Here is a 26,457-nt window from a genome sequence, read left to right as displayed (position 1 = left end):
GAACATTCTTGCTGCTTACAATTATCACTATCTATAATGAACTTGGCCCAGTAGTTTTTGTGGAAAATGTTACGGAAGTAAAATTTACAAATTTTATGAAAATTGTTTAAAATTGACTATAAAGGACAATTACTCCTTAGGGGGTCAATTACCATTTTGGTCATGTTGACCTATTTGTAAATCTTACTTTGCTGAACATTATTGCTGTTAACAGTTTATCTCTATCTATAATAATATTCAAGATAATAACCAAAAACATCAAAATTTCCTTAAAATTACAAATTCAGGGGCAGCAACCCAACAACGGGTTGTTTGATTCATCTGAAAATTTCAGGGCAAATAGATCTTGACCTGATAAACAATTTTACACCTTGTCAGATTTGCTCTAAATGCTTTGGTTTTTGAGTTATAAGCCAAAAACTGCGTTTTACCCCTATGTTCTATTTTTAGCCATGGTAGCCATCTTGGTTGGTTTGGCGGGTCACGCCACACATTTTTTAAACTAAATACCCCAGAGATGATTGTCGCCAAGTTTGGATTAATTTGGCACTGCAGTTTCAGAGGAGAAGATTTTTGTAAAAGATATATAAAATTTACGAAAAATGGTTTAAATTGACTTTAAAGGGCAATAACTCCTAAAGGGGTCAACTGACCATTTTGGTCATGTTGACTTATTTGTAAATCTTACTTTGCTGAACATTATTGCTGTTTACAGTATATCTCTATCTATTATTATATTCAATATAATAACCAAAAAACAGCAAAATTTCCTTAAAATTACCAATTTAGGGGCAGCAACCCAACAACGGGTTCTCTGATTCATCTGAAAATTTCAGGGCATTTCTGCACGAGGTCTTGGATCCTTTTTGTATATAGACCTTCAAAATGAACAATACATGTGTAGTAGACAGTACTAGTAGTCCTTGTGACCTTTTAATGTGTGTGTTGACCTTTAAAATTTTGCATAGGTGTATCAGGGATCTTTTTTAAAATATTCAGTTTTTATATATATGAAGTGAAATGATAATTTGTGATATATAATTTATCAGGTTTTTGGACTTCAGGTTCATGAAGGGTAACTAAAAATTAAAATGGGAAACATGAGCCCCAAACATGTAAAAAATAAATCCTGATTTTAAGTTCTGACTTTTGACATATCAAAGAAAAACATAAGCTATACAATTTACTGTTTAATGAAGTATTCTTAGTGAAAAAAAGTTAAAAGTAAAATAGTTATATAAAACATTATACATGAGAAACTGTGTTCATTTTTAAAATATTTAATAACAACTAAATTAAATGCAGTTTTTGGAATCCCTTAAGTTGATAAGCCAACACTGGTTATATCATTGAACTTAACAAACTGTTTTAGAGATTTTGGTAAATATAACCTCTCAGTTCCATATATCACATTCCATTTGTTATCAAATGCTTGTCTTAAAGCCATCCGACTGCAGTGCTGAAGAGTTGGTACCTTACGTTTAAAATTGTCTAACCATTCCAGAAATTCTTTCCTTTCGTCATCATCAGGAATTTGTGCAATCTGCTGGTTTCTCAAGGCTTTATCTATCACAGCCATAACTTTCAAACAGTTATAAAATGGTGTCTGTTCATTTAAAACAGTTGTAAACATAGTTTTTCTAATATTTTCTGGGTATTTAGCAAAGTTTGGGGTGGCTAATAGTAGAATCATTAAAGTTTTTGGTGATACAGTATGATGTTGCAGCCAGCGAGTAAAATCCCTTGTGAAAGAGACCCAGAAGTCATTTATAGATGTGGAACTTTTGTCATGTTGTAATAAGAATGCAATGTCTGCGTCATCATTTGAAGCTGCTCTGTGTAAAGAGGTGACACCAAAATCATTTGTGACAGAAGGATCTGCTTTGTATTCTATGAGTTTTTCAATAACAGGTTTGCTATAGTTATCCTTAGATACAGCTATATGAAGAGCAGTTTCGCCTCCTTGTTCGTATACTCTTGAATTCACATTAAATCCAGACCTCAAAATGTCCTCTATTAATGAAACATCTTTTGAGTTTATTGCATGTATCATCTTTTTGGATGGTGATAAATTATTCCTCAGCAAACTAAATAAATCCATATTTGTGGAAAGTAGGTCTAAATAAGTCTGCAAAAAAAACAAAAATAAAATAAACATATTTTAGTAATCATGACCAAATACCAAGTCAAATTCGTCTTTGTTCATTTCTTGTCTCAGTATCATACAACATTATTATCTGTGTCTTCAAAAAAATGCTGGATGTAACCATCAATATATCAATTCCTTAGTATATAAAAAAGAAGATGTGGTATGATTGCCAATGAGACAACTATCCACAAAATACCAAAATGACACAAACATTAACAACTATAGGTCACTGTATGGCCTTCAACAATGAGCAAAGCCCATATCGCATAGTCAGCTATAAAAGGCCCCGATAAGACAATGTAAAACAATAGACCACTTTCGAGTTCATCCGTCACCGGCAAAAACTCGTCAATTATACACGCCTTTATCACGTCATTTACCAGATAGAGGGGCTCGCCTGTATCCCTGCACTATTTACGTTCATCAAGCGTCTTAGTGATCGTCTTTGTGCAGGAAAAACTAGAAATAATGGTTGCTCTGTAGGTACTTACTGACATTTCCCTAATGACAGCAGTGTTGATTGTCAATTTTGAGAATTCAATTTGCCGAATAATTCGTACAATATAGAATTATAGTTTTCCAACCACTCGCTCAACATTGGAAGGAAGTGACGACGCCCCTAAACGCACAAATGACGATGATAAAGGCGCGTATAATTGACGAGTTTTTTCCGGTGACGGGTGAACTCGAAAGTGGTCTATTCTTAGATTCATTTCTGATTTGTAGTACATATTGGAATATCTTAAGATTTGGAATTAGTAAATTAGAAAATGTCAGAAACATAGAAAACTAGAGACTGAGCAACATGAAAGTCATGAATCCGACCAAAACTGGGGTTAATCTCAGGTGCTTCTGAAGGGAAAACAGATCCTTCTCCACATGTGGTACCTGGCCTGTTTCTCATATTAGTACAAACCTGGTAATAAGTCTAAATCTATAGGTCACTTTCAGGGAAAAGGGGACAGGATTGGAATTACTGGTTGTTAGTTCAAGATATGAGGCGTAACTGTAACTGGTGTATCCTTTATCTCAAGTTTGATGAGATAGATGTGTTCAACATTCAAAAATTTTTAATTATATTTTGTGAGAGAACATGATTTATATAGCGAAAGGTGAAGTTCAAGGATATTGCTTACTTCTTTTCTTTCTTCCTAAGAAGTTCCTGTATGAAATCAGTCTGATATGAATAAAGGAACAAGTCAGCAAGAAAAGGTGCACAGTTTGTTCCCATGAGAATGCTGATTGTTTTGTTGAAAAACATCCTCCTGTCATTACAAATATATTGTCAATCAAGAAATCAAGCATCTTGATTATAAAGAATATGTCATTTTCAGAGAATTGTTTGTTTTGAATAATTTAGGATTTATCTGTCCCAAAATGATGTCACAACTAAAACTACAGGACCAACATCAGAAACTTTGCGGTATATTTTATCAACATTAAAATATGTTTGATTTATAAACAATATATGATAAGGACTCCATCACCTATTACAGGAGGTAAACGGACAGAAAGTCACAGGACAAAAAGTCACAGGACATAAAGTCACAAATTTTATAGGACAAAAAGTCACAGATCAAAAAGTCACAAATAATTTTTTGACAATTGTATGAATATATAAGAGAAATATCTTGAAACATTTACTTTTTAATACATATATTCATATTAAAGTTAATGAAATTTATCATTTTACTAGAAAAATGAAGATTTATTTAATTTTAATGATACAAAGGACATATTTCTTGGCACCATGAAGCCATTCAAGTGCCAATCTACTTTGACATTTTGTTTTCTTAACAATTATTTGATCATCTAAGATATTTTTTTGATAAATTTTGCTTACAAAGATGTTTAATATACAATACTTCAAGAAAAATACAAAAATGTTTTTGTAAAAATTAAGCATTTTTTATTGAAAGAAAATAATCAGAAAAAAATGAAGTGACTTTTTGTCCTGTGACTTTTTGTCCTTGACTTTTTGTCTGTGACTTTTTGTCCTGTGACTTTCTGTCCTACATTCTTACAGGAAATGCATGTCTTGAATTATAGTGAATAACTAAAAAATACTGGAGCTCACCAACCATTTAAAGTGAGATCAGTCAGTGACCCCCCTTCCTTATTAAAAGTTCTTGGTCAGTCAGTGAAGACAAGATACTTGTATCAAAGTTGGCCATTCATTTTTATTATAAAAACAAATCAAAAGAGGGCAAACTCAGTTAATCTTTCAATTTATCTTTTAGGTTTGGAAATTGGAATGTAAACAAAACATGATATATTTTTTTTTATGAATATTGTATTTTTTGTAATATTTGCTGCCACTATAACTGACACTGTCCTATAAATGATGATCAATGATAGGTGTGGTTAACCAAATGCAATTAATTGAGAAGCTAGAAAAATAGTTTTTTCTTTTACCTTTTTTGTAAACATTCAATGTGTTTACTTTCTATTTGACCGGAAGTTTATGTTAATTAAAAGCTATTTTTATCACCCAATTGTTGTTTTCCTTTCATTTTGTATTTCGGTAGACTCTCCAAGATGGCTGCTGGTGACACAGCTCTGTGGCTGCACAACAAGCTAGGTTCTACCGACGATTTATGGTCTGGAAAGACAATATGTTCACAAATAAACCAAGCAAAATTACAAAATATCCAAGCTTGCTACAATGCACTTCAACCACACGTGAAAGTGAAGCTAATGTTGTCATTTCTGCACTTGCCGAGGAGGAATGTAGAGCAGGTAGATCAACTATGTTTCCATTCAAAACAATCCTAACTAATCTATTGTCATAGTTGATCGTGAAAGTTAATCAAATTCAGTCAAGCTTTATTTAAGGAAACAAGACGTTTCGGCCATACTGCTGGTACGTCCATGGTCTTTTCGGCCTAGGTCAAGTCGTCCATGATAAAATTCTGTGACTGTCCAAATTAGACAATCTCTGCAGAATTAGAATTAGAAAAATATCTAAACAGTTGACACAGTAATTGATTTTTTTCATCAAATGTCATTTATCTTCAATGAAAGTAAGGTACATCAAATGACTGAATATGGTGCAGTCCGTGTATCTGCGCAACTAAGACTTAATACTTCACTTAATTCAACTGATAAAACCAATTATCATGATTATTGGATAATATTGTGTGAACACATTCATAACATACATTTATTTCATAAAAAAATTATGTTTTCACCCTTAATATTTTTCATGTTCGCCCCCTTTCACTTTTGCACCCTACATGTTCGTACCCAAAGTCCGTTCGCACCCTACATATTCGCGCCCAATTTTAATTGGTTTTGTGTTTAATAACTATAGCTTTGTAATCAATTTTTGGCAAGTGTATTCTTACATTTATTGTCATTGTCTCAAAATAAAGTGAGACAGCATTGTTTTTGTGTTGAATAAATCTTAATGATGTGTTGGATTGTGTATTGTTAAAAAAATCCTTTCTAAATAAAGTGGGATTCTGTCAACGTTTTATTTTGTGTTGAAAAACTCTGAATCATGTTTTGGTTAGTGTATTGCTTTAACTTTGTTTCATTGACTTTTTTCAAAGTAAAGTGAGATTCTGACTACGTTTTTTTGTTTGTGTGTGTTGAATAAATTTTATCATGGTTTGGTTATAATAGTGTATCATTGTGCTGTATGTTATTGTTTAAGATCAAAAGGACCAAATTGTTAAAAACTATTATCTTTTGTGTCTTTCCTTTAAAATCTTAAATGTTTTACTTACACCAAAGCAATTTATAACAACAATCATGATTTTCCAATTATTCAACTGCAATTTGAATTAAAATTGGGCGCGAATGTGTAGAGTGCGAACGGACCTTGGGTGCGAACATGCGGAGTGCGAACATGTAGGGTGGGAAAGTGTATTGGGCGCGAACAAACCTGATACTGTTTTCACCCTCAATATTTTAAATAACGTGTTATCAAAATTAGGGAAACCCCTGTTCTGAAAATTCCTCCAATGTCCGGTAATTTTGCGTATGCCTTCCAAAAATAGATTATTTCAAATAAAGGAAGGATTTTATACTACGAAAAATAGTTGAATTTGAAGCTAACACATTGCACACAGTTAAATCACCAATTATTGTCAGGTATCTATTTTTATTGTCAATAAATACAGCTCACTTCAATTCTAACCTGTGGGGAAGTTCTCAAACTGTTTCCCAACTTAGCTTACTTTGGCACCTTCTGCAGGAATGAAAAAAAGTGCACTTCAAAATCCTGGTAAGTTTTTATTTTTCTAAAACATAAAACATGTTTGAAATTTATTTATCTAGGACATGATATGTCTGAAAATGTTTACAGATGCACAGGTTTGTCTATACTCTTAGTAAATTTAGAGGTGAAAATACGGCCATTTTAGCAAAAGGGTCAACATGAATCTTTATCATTTATAAGTTATAGAATACATCGATAATATACTATTATTTAATAATCAGTGTTTAAAAGTCACCAAAATGTGTTGATATTAAAATTTCAAGTGTTATTCAGCCATTAAAAGTGTTACAGTGAAGCCCCCGGTGTCTGCATGGCCGGTGATATCACACGTTAGCTGATTTCGTCATATCAACACAGTTACACAAATAAAATCGTTCTTGTAATTGTTTTAGCCCCCCCGAAGGAATGAAAAGAATAAAATTGATAAGTTCAAGAGTTAATTAATAATTGCAATCCTAGGATTTGACATATTTGACAAATTTCCATTAAAAAAAATATATTTACATCATCAGACATGTCAGATAAAATTTGTTTTAATTAAGTCAAAATTATATCAGGCTGATATAATTTTGACTTAATTAAAACAAATTTTATCTGACATGTCTGATGATGTAAATATATTTTTTTTAATGGAAATTTGTCAAATATGTCAAATCCTAGGCTAATATAATTTTGACTTAATTAAAACAAATTTTATCTGACATGTCTGATGATGTAAATATATTTTTTTTAATGGAAATTTGTCAAATATGTCAAATCCTAGGATTGCAATTATTAATTAACTCTTGAACTTATCAATTTTATTCTTTTCATTCCTTCGGGGGGCTAAAACAATTACAAGAACGATTTTATTTGTGTAACTGTGTTGATATGACGAAATCAGCTAACGTGTGATATCACCGGCCATGCAGATACCGGGGGCTTCACTGTAACACTTTTAATGGCTGAATAACACTTGAAATTTTAATATCAACACATTTTGGTGACTTTTAAACACTGATTATTAAATAATAGTATATTATCGATGTATTCTATAACTTATAAATGATAAAGGTTCATGTTGACCCTTTTGCTAAAATGGCCGTATTTTCACCTCTAAATTTACTAAGAGTATAGGCAAACCTGTGCATCTGTAAACATTTTCAGGCATATCATGTCCTAGATAAATAAATTTCAAACATGTTTTATGTTTTAGAAAAATAAAATCTTACCAGGATTTTGAAGTGCACTTTTATTCATTCCTGCAGAAGGTGCCAAAGTAAGCTAAGTTGGGAAACAGTTTGAGAACTTCCCCACAGGTTAGAATTGAAGTGAGCTGTATTTATTGACAATAAAAATAGATACCTGACAATAATTGGTGATTTAACTGTGTGCCTGAGTGGACCATATCAAGGGAAACTGGACTGTTTGTTAATTTTATCATCTTCTACAGGGACAAAAAAAAGTGCACGGCAAAATCCAGTTTAGTCATAAATTTTCTAAATCATACAATGTATTTGAATTCTATTTATCAGGGCATGCTATGCCTTAAAACTTTTCCAGATGCACAGGTTTGTCTGTAATTTTGAGGTTAAAATACAGCCATTTTAGCCATAGGGTCACATGAACCTTAACAGAGCAGATACATGTAAGTTCTTAAAAAACTTTTAAATTTAGTGTGTACATTCAATATGGTGACCACAGAAATCACAATGGCCGCCATGTTCGATGTACACACTAAATTTAAAATGATCTTTATGAACTTATCTGCTTTCTGTTAATTATTTTTAAGTTATAAAATACATCGATAATATATTATTATTTATTCTAATATGACGTGCTTCTTTCGCTTTGTAAACAACACTGTGTGAAAATTCTCGATATATCTATACTTATCGCAGACTCAGACTCAGAGATATACATAATAATGGATGTTACAATATACCTCCCACGTAATTTAAATCCACATGTATTTGAACCTACATTGCAAACGCTTTGCCAAATTTATTGTATTACTAATTTTAATTAAACAAAAACATTACAGAACTTTTATTCTTATTCAGATGCATAATAAAAAGAATTAATGTATTGCAACTAGTTTTGTTTATTTCCTAAATATAGTAACACTGTATATTTTATGCAATGTCAATTTCATCATGGAACACTTTCTCTACAATGAGGGGTTCATTAAGGGATGCAAATAAGCTTGATATTTGTGTTACGATTTAAAAAATATCAATATACTAATTTAAGTTGCAATATAAAAACAATATTTAGTCAATATCACAAAAATAAAAACTTTTTTGTAACCAACGAAGTTCGTGTAATATTGTATTAAAATGGAATTCTGAGGTTTTCTATTCTATTGCCTTTGATTCAGCGAGTTAACATGACAGCTCCTTCTTTACGAAATGTCAATTTTGGATTTGACGGTAGCTTACGAGAAAACAAGTAAATTAAAAATCGGAAATATTGGGTTTGAGAATTAAACATATTTTCCTAGCGGTTATTAACGAAATAATTAATGCAAGTTAAAGATGTATGAGAATATTTGAGCTTTATCTAACAAGGAGTAAAAAAGAACAGCTCCACACACGGCATACCAACCCTCGCTTCAGTATTTAAATTAACTTATTTGTCCTATTAGAATCGAAATAATTCATGGAAGCCATAGATTTGTTGTAAATTTACACATGGCCTGGGCCGTGATATTCGTTAATTTTATCCCTCGCTAACACTCAGGATAAAATTCGAATATCACGGCCCAGGCCATGTGTAAATTTCCAACAAATCTATGGCTTCCATGAATTATTTCTTAAATAATTCGTTTTTAAAAGTCACCAATACTTGCATTGTACATTTGTATGTGCTAGTATTAAAATTTCATGTGTTATTCGGTCATTACAAGTGTTATTTGGATAATAACAGTGGTCTTTGGTCATTCCTGTAACCCATTAAAATATAAACTGTATATTATTATATGTATATGATTATGAAAGAGTTACAATATATAGATCATAAAGTTAAACAATACAACAGAAGCATCCTACAGTTTATTGCATGTTATTTCTATACATTGTTTGTATATACACATGACATACACAAATGATATATGAATTATATACAAATTGGTAGAGATATTCCAAACATTCTAAATGCCAAATGGAGGTGAGCATATTACTTGATTTGATTTTGATCTTAATTTTGTTGATTATTACAGTTTATTTGTTAAATATCAAGCAAAAACATGTAAAGTATACCAATTTATAAAGTGATTAATGTTAATTATATGCAGACAGTGAAAGATAAAAACAAAACTAAACAATTGAATAGCTTAACTTGAGGAAATGGTTTTTATGTATTTGAAAGCTTCCTCGACACTTGGATATATCATATTTTGTTGTCCACATGGTCATTGAATTGACTTTTTTCTCACAACCTTTTATTACTAAGTACAAGGAAAAGGGAAAATTTGCATGATACAATCAGTTGCCTTAGATTCAGTCTTACATACAGGACATTCCATCAATTTAAAACTGACTCAACTAGATGAATAGCACTCTGACTGTGTAATATTAAATCCCAAAACAGCCAATATTCATGGTTAAAATATTGAGAAAGATAATTGATACATCATCCATTTTAGATTTTTTTTTTATATATTTTCATGTTTTACAGTTTTCAGTAGTCAATATATATGGTCATGAACTCATGGTGCATATTTTGGTAAATGGAATATGGTTTTCAGCTGTTCATGTTTTTTGCTTGATAATTATTCTTCAGTTATTTTGTTAACCAAATTAAAACATTTATTCTTAAAACCTTTTATCTGATATCATTCATCATTGAAGTCATTAATATTATGATTAATCAATTGGTTAATGCAGTCAACGGTCAAATAGTTATTCTTGTATATCTGCATTAAAACTGTAATGCTAATGCAATGGCTGTTAAGGCCTAGAAAATTAGTATGATTTTGTCCAAGTGAGCTAACAGCTAAATATTTTCTACATGTAAGTTAGAATAAGAGCTACCAAACATGCTTTTTGGTAGAAATGTATTGAAAACCTTTGAACTAGATCTCTTAATCTTATACACATTCACATTACAGTTCAAAAGAATTTTTTTATTACATGTAGTATGAATATTAAAAGATGCTGTTAAAAAACTTTCAATTAATTCACTATACATGTACTATACATTGTATTTGCATGTTTTCAGTGGAGAGCCGATCTGGAAGAAATACTTTTGATGGCCACACATGACACTGACCAGTGGGTGTCCATGATTGGTGAAATTCTCAAGACATTTCCATCCATGGGAACATTAAATCTAGATCTGGAAGATAACGGCATATTTTCTGAAATGACTTCAGACTTAAATAAAGCTGGTATGATTTACCTCTTATATAAAAATAACAATTGTATCGATGATGATGTCTGTTTATTTTTTTATTTTGCTGATTGAACTTTAAATACTTTTGAGTATATAGGAAATTATTTCTCATTTCTACAATAAGCCACAGCTATCAAAAGTTGCAATAAAAATATTGAGACCAACACATCAAATGTAAGAGTAAATAGGGAAACCATAAACACAGGTATTTTTCATTTGACTTATCTTTCATGCTGATGCAAGTTTTTTTAAAGGGTCTTCGTCACAAAGGCACACACACTATTAACATTTACAACAAGCAGGATAGCATGACAATGTTCTTTTTAAAATATGATGCACTTTATTTTAATCATCAATTTTTGAATTAATAACAGTAAAGAAAGCAGCTGGAGCACGTATGTTACCATTGGAATGTCAGTTTCTGAACAAAACAGCGTTGATAGCAGCTACAGGACAGCAGCCACAACCTATTAAACATTTCGCCTTGAAGAGAAAACCTAAATCTGCAATTCTGAGAGCTGAACTACTGCAAAAATGTAAGCATAACACAGTTCTTTAAGTTTGCATCTTACACCTATCCTCTTTTAAGGCCCTAGTTTGCATCTTTTAACCATCCAAATTGAGATCATAGACTTAGTTATACCGTGAATTTATTTATTTTCTTGGGTAACAATTTGAAAATTCAGTAAAAATTGTATTTGAAAGGATACTTGAGGTCATTTTTTCAAACAAAAAAATTGGAAATTTTGTTCGATCTGAAACTTATGAATTAATGATTCACTCATACCAACGATCCATGAAAATTATCACACAACAAAAAGATATCTAGAAACATTTACCCATGATCCATAAAAATGAATACATAATTAGAGGATATCTAGAAACATTCACCCACGATCCATGAAAATAGGTACATGTATATATATAAATATATATTACTTAAAATGAACATTATTTGTTACAGCCACAGAAGTTGCCAGCAGTAAAAAAAATAATCCAAGCAGTAGTTTACCACTGAAAGTCAGAAGTTTTGCTAAGAAAATGGATGATGCAAGTATGTATGAAACTATCTTGGTGTTACAGCAAATTCCAACGAGTATGAAGCTTCGTGTAGATTCTTTGGTTAGTTTCCTTGCTAGCTCAACCATGAAATGATTATTAGGTAAGATAAACAAGCCTTTGGGTGGAGTCAATAGTTAAAAAGAGAACCAATCAGAACTAGTGACAGAATATAAACATTGTAAAACTAGTTTTACAAGTCAGTTTAAAAATAAGTTTTCAATCTAAAATTTAAATTTATTGATAACATGTGAAGGTGTGTTTGATTTGCCAATTTTATTTCAATCAATTACTCAGTTCATTTATAAATCCTGTTACATGTATGTGTATGTACTTTACAATGGTTACAATCACGGCGTAAATATAAGGTTTGTGACCCCTTCTGTTGCCTTTGAATTACGAATTTATCAAACTTCCAATAGTATAAAAACAGCAAAGATAATGAACAATAAAGATGGGCTATTTTGAACATATACAAATGAAAGGGGAAACCTCAAGCAAGTATTATTATTTATAGTTTCATTGCATTTAAAGTTAAAAGGGATTTTGTGGCAAATAAACCAAGAGTTTTTATTTTGGAAAAGGTATTTTTGTTATAAAATTTTTAGCATAGAAAAGAGGGAGGAAAGATACTAGAGGGACAGTCAAAGATATAAATTACTCACTTGATTTTCTATGATGTGACTAGCATTAATTGTTTACAAAAAGTCCTAATGAACCTTTAAATTTTTTAAAAAGTCACAAAAGTCGATTGCACCCTAGAAGCGTATTTGAATTGGTCCATATTTACATTTGTTTAAAACAATATCTAATAAATATATAAACTTGTTTTAAGGAAATCATTGCTAGCACTGCTTGCAATCCTCCATCTATCAAACACCAAATTGCCAACTATGAGAGTACAAGGGGAACGCTGTGGATTTTCTATAAAATTTCCGTTTGTTTAGCATTGAATCAACACTAAATGTTATCATCCTTGAACAAAACATAAACCGTAACTCTGCTTCTAATTTATTGTAATACAAAGAATTTTTTAATTCTTTAATGAAATAAAATTTTATTTGCAAAGTTGTTTAGGTAAACATGTTTGTATGAAACATGCATATTATAAACAATTAAGCCATTGATATGAGTGTTTTCATTGGTTGATGAATAAGTGCTATGCTCCTCCCAATTTTTAGGTAATAATCATTTCATGGTTGAGCTAACGAGGAAGCTAACCAAAGAATCTACCTGTAGCTTCATACTCGCTGAAATGTGCTGTAAACAGTGTGTAAGGACTTTGTCCAGCTTTGTGTTTTGTGAAATTGTGAGCAAAGGCATCATTTATCTTTTTTATCAGTCTTTGAGGGTGCCACCTGCCCAGTGCTTTGGTATTTTCATTATGTATAACAATACCTCTTTTTTATTTTTCTGTTAAGCAAAGGTTGCAATTCTTTTAGACAAAGTTGATCTTTACAGTCAAAGAGCACAGAAATCACTTCAAATAATTTTAACTGTAATACATTAAGCATAAATTAGATGCAGTATAAATTTTTATTTGGAAGTTTATTTGTTATAGGATAAATGAAATTAGTATTGTTTGAAAAGATTTTGGCTTTGTCTATAAATACCCCATTATTACACACTGTATATACAATGTATATGGTATTAACTGAAACATTTGCTCTTATTTATATTAATTCATATATAATTTGGACATATTTAGCACCACTTAAAGGACTGCCAAATAGGACGCCACCATCCAGTGGATTTAGATCACCAGGAACTTCTGGTCCAAGTAGAGTCATTCCTACATCGGCAGCACCTATAGCCAGGCCTACATCAACACGTAAAGATGTTGGTATAAAGGTGAGATTGATCTTTGTGTAATTTCAGATGTTTTTGGTGTCTTTCAGTGCCATTAAAGGAAGTCTATATTCTTCATTTAAACAATGGAACAAGTTTATAACTATAACTGGATGTTAAAGAAAGAAATCCCAATTAGAGAAGCAAGGCATATATATTAGTAGATTTGGGTTAATAAATTAATTTATCATAGAGGCATCCTTGGAAAAAAAATGATTGATTGTAAATCTTATATTATAAATGACAAACTTTGAATTATATAATTGGGATTCATATGTGCCGAGCAAAATGGTTTTAAGAGTTCTGAAAAATACAGGATTATGAATGTTTGACTGAAATATTTTATACAGAAATGGCATTATTCCATAAAAGTGAAGTATTCTGTCAAAGAAGATTTGAGTGCTCAACATTGTCTGTCGTCATCGAAAAGCAGTCTGCATCAAAACATTTTCAACTACTAATTTGAAGACCAATATTCTGACAGTTTTCTTATTGGGCCAAACAAAGTTTTCAAAAACTGCTAGTCCAAATGAAATTTTACTAGTCTGAGGCATTGGACTAGTGGCTAACCATGCAGACTGGAAAAGAGTTGAATATGTCTGTTGTCACACCAAAGTGTTCACTCTGTTTGTCTGACAGAGTTTAGAAGACTTAAAATACTAAATGTAAGACTTAATGAAAATGTCTATAGACTTCATTTTTACCAATTTGTGATTTTGGTAGCATTGTTGCATAACAAAATTACCAAAACTACAAATATATATGCTTCTTGAGTTATTAAGAATATGCGGCATATGCCTGTTGACGCCATATAAATTATGAATTATCAGGTCTTATAATAGAAATCATTTTCTGAAAATAGAAGTTATTACAACAAGGATTTATGATTTTGTTTCGATTAAGAACAGCATGGTGAATTTCTATAGTTAGCCATCTGCAGTATCTGTAGGTACAAAAAAGAATCTTTTTTTCATTTCAAGTCTATATATGAATTAAATTGGTTGTGTGGTATTGATCAAACAGACAGCAATCCATAACCACAAAAAAAAAACCTGACATACAGTCTTCATCGATAGACAAGTGTTAAAATACAATAAATAAAAAGTATGTTTTCTATATATTTTTCACTATAAACCATACTCATTTCTATACACTTAGTAAATCCTCCAAATTTGCACTTTAGAATAAGAATTGGGAAATATCTATTTCCTTTTGGAGCTTATATTCAGAAATGCCAAACACCTTCTTAGTATGAAAGTGCTGATACTCGGAATTAACAATGTGTTCAATTGACTTAATACTTCCATCACATGTTTCTCCAGGACTAATGAACAGAATTGCTTCATATTTAGATAGTAATTTGATAGTGACGAGCTGTAATGCACGATTGCTTTTAGGATCTTGCAGACACCAACCTGTTGTAAATTCATAGTTTCTTCAACGTTTATATGTATGAACAGAATGACTATACGTAGTCAGCAGCTTGGGAGATGACTTTTTACATGTGTAAGTGCTTTTCTGATCAGTTATACACCTATATGCATGCCAAATCATAGGTAATTTTAGCCAAAATAGTGCAGGACTATTACACAAATATAATTAATTTGTTAATAAAATTGATTGTTTATTGTATAGTTACTTGACATGGAAGAATTACCACTTGGTGCAAAAGAGGCAAAGAGAAGGAGGAAAATTGCAGGTAAACAATTATATACAATCATCATTTCATTAGTTTTGATATTATTGAAAAAAAGGACAAAATAAGCTATCTTTATTAATTGTTAATGAACATAGATGCCAATTTCTAAGGAAAAAAAATAATATCCTTAGACATTTCAAATTAGTGCACCAAAGCTAATACTCTTCTCATGGAGCTTTTAATTTATTTGAAACTGGCAGGAAGGGTAAAATGAGTTAAAAAGATAGTAAATACTAGAAATTTCAAGTTATTTTGATTTCGAAATGTATTATTTTTACACTTGACCATAGATTGTAAAAAATAAAGACAAGTTAATTGGATAATTAACAATTTATTTAACACACATACATTTTTTCTTGTATATGAATATTCACTTAAACATTTTGGGAAGGTACAAAAGAACCTTTACCTGTTCAAATGAAGCTTCTGGTGAAGAAAATGACCTATTTCAAACACTGTACCGTTTCTTTGTAGTTGAAGTCAGAGATTTTTTATTCTAGCTGATCAATAGCTGTCAAATGCTTGTACTTTTTAACAATTAGATGATTATTCTGTCAAAATAAGAACATGTGATGATATATATATATATATGGTTTAAAGCAGAGTGTTGACTGAAGAGAGTAGATTAAGAGAGACCAAAAAAACTATAAACTAGGTGGACGACCTGCTTTTTTATGATATTTGTGTAATAAATTTTTACCACAATGATACACAAGGTTAATAACTTTTTATTGGTCTTGATTTCTTACAGAAATGGAGGCTGCAGAGATTGCTAAGAAAGAAAAGGAGGCTGCAGCTGCTGCTGCTGAACAAGCTGCAGCAACAACAGTAACCTATACACCAGACTATGCTGCTGGTCTAGTAAATCCTGCCCCATCAGTAAGTAACAGTAACCTATACACCAGACTATGCTGCTGGTCTGGTAAATCCTGCTCCATCAGTAAGTAACAGTAACATATACACCAGACTATGCTGCTGGCCTGGTAAATCCTGCCCCATCAGTAAGTTACAGTAACCTATACACCAGACTATGCTGCTGGTCTGGTAAATCCTGCTCCATCAGTAAGTAACAGTAACCTATACACCAGACTATGCTGCTGGTCTGGTAAATCCTGCTCCATCAGTAAGTAACAGTAACCTATACACCAGACTATGCTGCTGGTCTGGTAAATCCTGCTCCATCAGTAAGTAACAGTAACATATACACCAGACTATGCTGTTGGTCTGGTAAATCCTGCCCCATCAGTAAGTTTACCCACTGCTGCCTAGAAAAGTTTTAGACTGGTATGTCCTGCCCCTTCAGTATTAAGTATAATGACTGTTGCCTTGACAGCCTCACATACAAGTGTCCTATACACATTGCTGTCAAGGAAGCCCAAATTACAACAGTATCCTATTCTGTACTGGTATCTCCTGCTCATTCAGTCAGTATACCAATTGCTGCCTAGCAAGCCACTGCAACAACAGTAGTTATACCCACTGCAGAGTCTGTCTGAATAACAACAAGTGTCCTATCCACCAGACTATGCTTGTCTCCTTATCATTATATTATGGACTGGTAAGTCCTGTCCTTTCAGTAATTATATCCTTTGCTGTCTAGACAGCTTCACAAACAAGTGTTCTATACACCAGACTATGCTGCTGTCCCTTCAGTAAGTATATTCTTTGCTGTCTAGACAGCCTCACATACAAGTGCCTAGTAAGCCTCAACAATTAACAGTGTCTAATACACTAGACTGATTCTAAACTGGTATATTCTGCTTCTCGAGTCCTATGCATTAGACTATGCTACTGGACTACACAAATGTGTGTATGGTAAAAATTCACCAGACTATCTTCTTGACTGGTACCTTTCTTAGTAAGTAGACCCAATTTAGAACAAGCCTCAGCAACAACAGAGTCCTATATACCAGACTATTCTGCTGGACTGGTACATCCTGCCCTTTCTCAGTAAGTCCTCAGTAAGTAAATCCATTGCTGCCTAACAAGCCTAAACTACAACAGTATATTATATACCAGACTTATCCTGGACTGGTAAATCAATTTTTTGTTTCAGTATGTATATCCATAATATGATAATGATTAAATAAATTTAAAACTTTTGTAAGATGATTTTTATATATTTTAATGATTTTATAAGAATTTATTCAAAGAAAATGTTGTTTGTCATTTCAGAAACTTCCAGCAATACAAGCCATTGTTACTGGTACTACCCCATCACTTGGGCCTTCAGTGTCATATGTTCCACAGATTAGAGCTAATACACAGCTTACAGGTAATATAATAAAGTTTTTTGTTGATTATGAATGACTGTTGATAATTGAGTTAAAGCTGATCCACTTATAAGTCTGATTAGGTTTTACATATCAGAATTCTAAGACTCAAACTTTATCCTGGTGTTGAATGATTTTTGCCATTTCTTCTGATGTATAAGTTGTCTGTTGCATTTCTGCAGATGTTAAAATGGGTTATCTTTACTTATTAGATTAATGCACTCTTGTTTTATCAGCACTTATTGTAAGCGAAATAGTAATATTAAGGTCGCTGTTCAAGTTTTTCAGACATCAATTTATTTGTCAAATCTTTATGGAATTTATTGGATTTATTACCCTTAGATGACATTTTTTATCAAATTATTTTGCCTTTTTGTCTTATAACTGAAAAACAACAATAGATAAATAGAAACTTAAATAAGCAAAAATTATCTGCAATACAAGATATACAAATAAATCAAATGGTAAAACTCATCAGTTCACTACTGCTTTCTGATGCCTTTAACTTGAATACTGTTATAGATAGGTAGGCACTTTAAATAGTAAATATGTCCTGCAAGACAAGATCTACAAATAGATCAAATAGGTGGTAGACTCATTATAGGAGTAATTGGGTTTAGATGATGATTTTTTTTTACCCTTTATTTTGTTTGGGCAAAAAAGGAAAGATAGAAAGAAATTGTGTATAGTAAAGATGATCATCAAAAAATACAATGTCAGAAATTTTCCATTGTTGAAAATGTGCATAGGCATTTTTGGGCTTAGTTTGTTTATCCTACAAAAAGGCCAAAACAAATGCATGTAAAAATTTCTACAATTACACAGTTAATTTTGCACTGGTTCTGACAAATGCTTTTTGTGTTTACACAGCACCACTTGCAATGACATCAGCAACCAGAACACAGCAGGCTAGGGATAATTTACAGCAACAGTTAGAACAACAATTAGGCCAATCACAGATCAGAACACAGTCATCACTGCCTGTCCAATCACAGAATCCATTACAACCCACTCCTGTTTCATTACCTGGGCAACCGCCTACACAACCAATACAGCAATTAAACAATCAACAGCCTCAGCTGCAGACGCCACAGCAGCAAAATGCTCCAAAAAAAGGATTATCTTTGACAGTAAGATTAATTAATTTGTATATCTCTGTTGTAGGTTGTGAAATTATTTATATGTATTCCCTACTGTGCATATATCTGTCCAAAGGTTATAAAATGTGAATACATTATGGGGAACGTTTCACAATTTTTATTGTGCTGTTCCTTGCCCCTCCCCCTTTTTCCCATAACTTTAATTTAACCAATGGATACTTAAAGAATTGTTTACCATTATTGTGTCACAAAATGGTCAAGAAGTCCTTAAATTTCTTTTTCTTTAAAGGAATAAAGAGAGAAATTAATGAGGTGTACGTAAACACATAAATGGCATATAACACTTTTCTGAAATGAACAAATACTAAAGCATTGTTTAGATAATTTCCAGACAAATTAATCCTCTCAGAGGAACAAATGTACTGTCCTTTACTTAAGAAATAATTCTTTCATGCCATGCTCTATGCTCATTTTAACATGGGTAGGCATTACATTTGTTAATATCTTAATACTGTGCATTAGCGAGGTATTAAATGTTTACAAATATAATGACTACCCATGTTAAAATGAGCATAGAGCATGGCATGATAGAATTATTTCGATTCTAGTAGGAATATTTTTAACTTTTGTACTTCGAAGCGGACCTATAGTAGACGCTTGAAATGTCGCCATTTTGATTTGATGAACAAAAACGTTATGGAAAAATAAACAGTTTATCAATAAAAAAAACAGAAACATTTAAACTTACTTTTAAAATTCTTTTATTTAATTTCCTAGCGAGCATCACCAACAAAAATGTCCATTTTGATCTCTGGCGTTGTTCAAAATTCATGTGACGTTGCAATTTCAATTGTGACGTCAATCACGTGCAGCCCATGTTCTTTTCAAATTAGAACATGGCTTTGTACCCAAAGCTATAGAAGAAAGTCATATTAGAATAAAGAATATATATGATATAGTTAATTTCTGAATGAAAATTTATATTGTCAACATTGAATATCTCATTGTTGTAATTGAAAAACTGAGCTGGACAACACAACCTCTAAACTTTTCAAACTACATTTTGTACCAATAAATCTAATTTCAGAAATTTCACTCACAATTGTTAAGTCTGTTCCAAAATGTTGTTTTATTTCAGAGAGAACAAATGTTAGAAGCACAAGAAATGTTTAGAACATCCAATATTGTGACAAGACCTGAGAAGGCATTAATTTTAGGGTTTATGGCTGGTTCCAGAGGTATGTTATAATCAAGTTTTAAAGTTAACATCTTGTATGTTTTGATCAACCTTGGTGAAAAGGATTTAAATGTGGTTTTGCCTTTTTAGCTCACCTGGCCCAAAGGGCCAAGTGAGCTTTTCCCATCACTTTGCGTCCGGCGTCGTCCAGCGTCATTAACTTTTGCAAAAATCTTCTCCACTGAAACTACTGGCCCAAATTGAACTAAACTTGGCCACAATCATTATTGGGGTATCTATTTTAAAAAATGTGTGGCTTGACCTGGTCAACCAACCAAGAAGGCTGCCACGGCTAAAAATAGAACATAGGAGTAAAATGCAGTTTTTGGCTTATAACTCAAAAACCAAAGCATTTAGAGGAAATCTGACATGGGGTAAAAATGTTTATCAGATCAAGATCTATTTGCCCTGAAATTATCAGATGAATCGGTCAACCCGTTGTTGGGTTGCTGCCCCTGAATTGGTAATTTTGAGGAAATTTTGCTGTTTTTGGTTATTATCTTGAATATTATTATAGATAGAGATAAACTGTAAACAGCAATAATGTTCAGCAAAGTTAGATTTACAAATAAGTCAGCATGACTGAAATGGTCAGTTGACCCATTAAGGAGTTATTGTCCTTTAAAGTCAATTTTTAACCATTTTTCTTAAATTAAAGTAATCTTTTACAAAAATCTTCTCCTCTGAAACTACTGGGCCAAATTAATCCAAACTTGGCCACAATCATCTTTGGGGTATCTTGTTTAAAAAATGTGTGGCATGAAACGGTCAACCAACCAAGATGGCCGCCACTGCTAAAAATAGAACATGGGGGTAAAATGCAGTTTTTGGCTTATAATTCAAAAACCAAAACATTTAGAGCAAATCTGACATGGGGTAAAATTGTTTATCAGATCAAGATCTATCTGCCCTCTAATTTTCAGATGAATCTGACAATCCATTGTTGGGTTGCTGCCCCTAAATCGGTAATTTTAAGGAAATTTTGCTGTATTTGGTTATTATCTTGAATATTATTATAGATAGAGATAAACAGTTAACAGCAATTATGTTCAGCAAAGTAAGATTTACAAATAAGCCAACATGACCGAAATGGTCAATTGACCCCCTAAGGAGTTATTGTCCTTTATAGTCAATTTTTAACAATTTTCATAAAATTTGTAAATTTTTATTAACATTTTCCACTGAAACTACTGGGCCAAGTTCATTATAGATAGAGATAAATGTAAGCAGCAAGACTGTTTAGTAAAGTAAGATTAACAAACACATCACCATCACCAAAAATTGTGTCATGAATCCATCTGCTTCCTTTGTTTAATATTCACATAGACCAAGGTGAGCGACACAGGCTCTTTAGAGCCTCTAGTTATCAATAGGTTGATTAGTCCATTGTTTTAAGAGAGCCTAGACTAGTCAATGATTGGTAAATTTGTTTCATACAAAATTCTAGAATTTAAAGAAATGAGATAGTATTTTTTTTTTGTGATAAGCAGCTTTCGAAATAAACCAAACTATGGGCTTTATTTGAATCAATTTGTTTGTGATTCCTGGTGTTAAGTTGGAAGAAAAAAAACAGAAGTGTAGGTAGACATTATTCATCCTGACTTACTTTCTATTGGAATGCATTAAAGGAGATGTTGGGTATATGTCAATGAGAAAGAAATCCAACAACAAAAATAAACAAAACATCATGAGGAAACATGCAGTCATAAAAAATATACAATATTTCAAGCTTTAAATCATATTGAGAAGTAAACCATATTTTGTATTTTCATAAATTTCGAGATGCATTTCTTTCTGTGCATTTATTATTATAGGTTTTGCATTGTATGAAATTGAAAGCTAAGAAAGTTTGTTTTCTTTATGTTATAACCTACTTAATAACTCATGTCCTATATACATTAAGTGACTAGGTATTATTTCTTCGTTTAATGTTTCCAGTCCTCAGCAATAACAGTGTGTGATGTATTTATTATTTTTTGTAGATAACCCATGCCCTCAACAAGGTCATATTTTAAGTATACGACTTAGTGAAACAAAGGAGATGGTACTACAAGCAGATAGTACAAGTAAACCTATGTTAGCTGATGTGTTTTTCCAAATGAACTATCAAACTGGCGAATGGAAAAGGATTAAAAAATATCGGGAATGTGAACAATTATAAATTGTTGCAATTGTTATTGTTATTTATTAATAAAATGTCATGTGTTGTTTTATAAATTTGTGTCAGCAATATTTGTAGTATTTATTTACCTCTTGACTTTTGACCGGAGATGTGTAATTCTAATAATAGATTTTCGGTTTTTGGAAGAGATAATGAAAAACTTTTCTGTTAATAGAGGAATGCTGGGAGAAAATGACACTTTATGATTGATTGGTGATTGCTTGATGCCATTTCAACAAAGGCACTTTATATAATATTTTGTTTACAAAATATGTATCATATTTTTATGGAAGTATTTTTTTGTCACATTTCTATTAATGAGTTAAGAGGGGGAAAAAGAACCTTGCTATTTATAGCCAACATCTTTTTTTTTTCTTTTATGATGAATAATCCATTTGATTATAAGAGTGTGGTGAAGACTTTACCCTGTCTGTATGCCTTGTAATTGCAACTCCTTTTTAATGGCTAGACAATTAATAATGTATTACACAGTTGTAAGGACAAACTAAGGATCCTAGTTCAAAATGTAAGGGGAGATAAATCTTAATTACTGCTTTTAATATGTGTGATGGACTGTCAGTGTGGCTTGTAAACACAACTCCTCCTTAACAGCTAGACATATTTGGGTGACATGTAACCTAACTGTAGAATACTAATTGAAAATCTTTAAAGCAATATATGCTGGTTCCAATAGTTACAGGCAAAAATCAAAAATTACTTCCTATTTTTAATGATAAAATTAAGATTGGAAATGGGGGATGTGTCAAAGAGACAATAACTGGACAATAGAACTGAACACAGACGAAGGCCATCAAAGGGTCTTCAACAAAGTGAGAAAATCCCACACTCGAGGTGGATTTCAGCTAGCACATAAATAAAAATGTGTACTAGTTCAGTTTACTCCAAAACATATAAATGAACAAAAATTAAAAATCACACAAGACAAACAAATACCATAGGCTCCTGACTTGTAACAGGTGCATAATGCAACGGGGTTAAGCAATGTGTTTTTTTTTTTATCTCAACCTTCACCCTATACCTCTACCCAATGTAGAAAAAAACCACAGCAATACCCACAGTAAAACTCACTTTAAAAGATCTCCAAGTCTGATGTCAGAATAGATAACAAAAGAAATTAATCAAAATGACAATTATACATAAATAAACAAAGGACTACTAGCAGTAACTGACATGCCAGCTTCAGACTCAAATTAAACTGATTGAAAGCTTTATGTCTTCATCATATGAAAATTAAAGTACAGTCCTTTCTGTTAGGGGTTTAGTATCATAGGATCATAAAATATATGGAAAAACAAAACTTGTATCATGCCAACAACTGGTTTTTGAATAATTGTGTTTATTTCTGATCCAAGACCCTATGAGTTAATCAATATTACATGAAATATGTCATCTTTAATGACTCATCAAAAGCACCTCAATCATATCCTCTCCAAACAAGTCTGTCCAGAGGCCGGGCCAACCTCTGAGGAGAGTGCCGACACCTTTGTGCTGTGTAAAGGATATCAACAAAAAAGATTGGAGGTGAAACACCTGAATGGTCAAGATGTCTGCATGATGATTTACACTTATAAATGATGTCTCTGTACTGAGGATAAATAGTAGTGTTAGGCAGGAGATAAGTTAAACCTAAAAATACTGTAGAAATAGTGTGGACACATGTACAAAAAAATAATAATAAATAGCCAGATAAAAAGAACATGAAATGACAAATGTAACCTCACAAGAGATGGTATGAATTAACACACATCATCATACAACTTGACATTTTAACAAAGAGTTTCGATAGCCAAGGTAGTCCCATACTATGCTGGGGAAAAAGCATTTATAACTATACGGATGAAATAGTTGTGGTTCATAATAAGAGCAACTATTCAAATAATAAGAAAAAATTCCAGATTTAATTTGCTATATTTGTTGATATTACCAAACACTATATGTTTCGATGCACATATTTATAGTGAGATTGCAAATTTCAACAACTAGCATAGAGGACATAAGAGTGTAACTTCAAACAGTTGGATTAGAGGTTTTGCTCCATGTCAGAAGGCCACACTGTGACATTGAGAAGACCAGAAATAACAGCTTGTTCCTTTGCTTTTGGTTTTTCATGAATCGATACATTTTTGTTGAGCCTTCGACCTTATTCTAAAAAGCGAGACTGAGCAATCCTACATTCTGTTGGTGGCGACGGCGGCGTCCACAAATATCCACTCTGTGGTTAAAGTTTTTGAAATTTTAATAACTTTCTTAAACTATACTTGATTTCTACCAAACATGGACAGAAGCTTGTTAATGATCATAAGATAGTATCCATAAGTAAATTTTGTGAACAAAAAATTCATTTTTTTCCGTATTTTACTTATAAATGGACTTTTCTGCCAGGAAACACTACATTCACTCCGTGGTTAAAGTTTTTAAAATTTTAATAACTTTCTTTAATTATCCTGGGTTTGTACCAAACTTGGACAGAAGCTTGTTTAAAAACTTTATGATCAGAAGATAATATTTAGAAATAAATTTTGTAAAAATAAAATCATCTTTTCTGTATTTCACTTATAAATGGACTTAGTTTTTCTGCTGGGAAACATTACATTCGCTCTGTGGTTAAGGTTTTTAAAACTTTTAATAATTTTCTTATACTATACCAAACTTGGACAGAAGCTTGTGTATGATCATAAGAGAGTATCCAGAAGTACATTTTGTAAAAAATAAATCTATTTTTTTCGGTATTTTACTTTTAAATGGACTTAAATTTTCTGCCAGGGAACAACACTTTCACTCTTTCAATTTAACTGTGGTTAAAGTTTTTAAAATTTTGATAACTTTCTTATACTATTTTGGATATGTACTAAACTTGGACAGAAGCTTTTTTATAATCAAAAGCTAGTATCTAGATGAATATTTTTATTGATTTTTTTCCTCATTTTTATTGAGCCCGTGATTAACAGCAAAAGTAGGCAAGACACTAGTACTGGGTTCCACGGAACCCTTACAATTTTTTTTTCAATCATTAACTGTCTTCTCTGCTTGTAGTATAATGAAATATAATTTCATTTAATTGCAAATTTTCATCAAGCTTTAAAAAAAAACTTTAACTCCACAATTGAAAAAAGTGCAAGCACCGTTGTTCTGACATTTTTAAGTGACAAAGGCTTCGGTCTCACCAAGGATTCATATAGTCTAACTATATAGTCAAGGATCTGGAGGGCATCTACAGGTGGTTGGAACCCTCTTCCCCTTTTCCCTTATTTTTGGGGATAACTATCAATGCATTTGAATGGGGACATATAGTTGGAACACCACCACCCCCTTTTTTAAATGGCTGGATCCGCCCCTGCTAAACAAATCCTTGATCTCACAAGGGGGGAGGGGGTGAACCCCAAAACAACTTGTTATTTAATTTCATTATTTCAAAACATTATTGACATTGTTCCCTCTTTTTATAGGACCTTCTTCTTCTTCTTCTTCTTCTTCTTCTTCAGGAAGTCCACCCTATCTGCAGGGTCACCGCATTTAAAAATTTTGTTTATTTTTAAAATTGCGTTATTTAAAATCTTATCTACTAGTTAAAATTTAAAATAATAGTAACAGAGTTAGAATAGGATATAACTAAAAATTAGTTAAAAACAGGAACTTGTATGTTCACTATACATCTTAAAATTTTAAAATGGATAAAAATAATATCTTATCAGTTGTTTAACTTCCCCTTAACAAAGGAAATTGAAAGGAACTACTAATCCGTACTAGTAATGGGTTGAATTTTATGGGCTAGCATATGGTTTCATAATTAAATTATATATATATGTATTTAAAATCTAAAATGGTATAGGATACGAATAAAAAGAAACTTGTAAAATTAGTTTTATGTAAAACAGTAAAATTTGTCAATACAATTTGGATCTACAATTAACATTCATATTCTCTAGTTATGGTTTAACTATGTAGTACTCAGCTATATCATCTAGAATTTAATTAAGTATATAGAGATAGTAGTTTACTACTTCTTATATGTTACAGGGTTTCAAACATCTTGTGTTTTTCCGCATTTATGTAGTGTCAGGACAATAAGTTGTGTATAAGTATTTCAATTGTTCTGAAATCATACCACAATGTTTAATACCATAAGTAGAAGGTTGGGATATATTTTAAGGTTTTTTGGGGCAAACAGTCTAGGAATAAAGGGGCCTAAAACAAGCATTTTTGTAGTTTCAAGACAATAAATTAGAGTTAACTTTCTTTGTCCAGAATGATTGTTGAATCACCTAATTTTCGAAACGTCTTGTTTCCGTAATTAACACAGACCCGTTCCGT

At 31.8% G+C, this 26,457-nt stretch overlaps 2 protein-coding genes across 4 annotated transcripts; one reads left to right on the top strand and one right to left on the bottom strand.

Annotated features, from left to right (window-relative positions):
* Window positions 1–1,177: 1,177 nt before the first annotated feature.
* On the bottom strand, window positions 1,178–4,738 carry LOC134715619 (uncharacterized). 2 transcript variants are annotated; one of them, XM_063577918.1, is made up of 2 exons: window positions 4,641–4,738; window positions 1,178–2,128 (listed from the first exon to the last, which is right to left on the bottom strand). In XM_063577918.1, exon 2 carries the CDS (start codon window positions 2,099–2,101, stop codon window positions 1,319–1,321), a length of 783 nt encoding a protein of 260 aa, XP_063433988.1. In that variant the 5' UTR covers window positions 2,102–2,128; window positions 4,641–4,738; the 3' UTR covers window positions 1,178–1,318. The 2 variants fall into 2 exon arrangements, with proteins under 2 accessions (XP_063433988.1, XP_063433987.1); XM_063577917.1 differs by having other exon boundaries at window positions 4,565–4,674.
* On the top strand, window positions 4,656–22,196 carry LOC134715618 (negative elongation factor A-like). 2 transcript variants are annotated; one of them, XM_063577915.1, is made up of 12 exons: window positions 4,656–4,888; window positions 9,489–9,521; window positions 10,575–10,743; window positions 11,123–11,284; window positions 11,713–11,802; window positions 13,516–13,658; window positions 15,291–15,354; window positions 16,106–16,233; window positions 17,530–17,629; window positions 18,498–18,757; window positions 19,866–19,965; window positions 21,947–22,196. In XM_063577915.1, the coding sequence occupies exons 1-12, from the start codon at window positions 4,688–4,690 to the stop codon at window positions 22,123–22,125; spliced, it is 1,629 nt and encodes a 542-aa protein (XP_063433985.1). In that variant the 5' UTR covers window positions 4,656–4,687; the 3' UTR covers window positions 22,126–22,196. The 2 variants fall into 2 exon arrangements, with proteins under 2 accessions (XP_063433985.1, XP_063433986.1); XM_063577916.1 differs by lacking the exon at window positions 9,489–9,521 and having other exon boundaries at window positions 4,657–4,888.
* The last annotated feature ends 4,261 nt before the right edge of the window (window positions 22,197–26,457 follow it).

This window comes from Mytilus trossulus, chromosome 4, assembly GCF_036588685.1.
Source record: "Mytilus trossulus isolate FHL-02 chromosome 4, PNRI_Mtr1.1.1.hap1, whole genome shotgun sequence".
NCBI lineage: Eukaryota > Metazoa > Mollusca > Bivalvia > Mytilida > Mytilidae > Mytilus > Mytilus trossulus.
Note: the sequence above shows the minus strand (reverse complement) of the source record. Positions and strands in the feature narration are given on the sequence as shown.

Bases quoted from the DNA above. Each gene is read 5' to 3' on its own strand.
- LOC134715618 (XM_063577915.1), top strand. From the start codon at position 4,688: ATGGCTGCTGGTGACACAGCTCTGTGGCTGCACAACAAGCTAGGTTCT. The intron at 11,285-11,712 runs GTAAGCATAACA...TATTTGTTACAG, and splicing joins AGCTGAACTACTGCAAAAAT to CCACAGAAGTTGCCAGCAGT. The intron at 16,234-17,529 runs GTAAGTAACAGT...TTGTCATTTCAG, and splicing joins TAGTAAATCCTGCCCCATCA to AAACTTCCAGCAATACAAGC.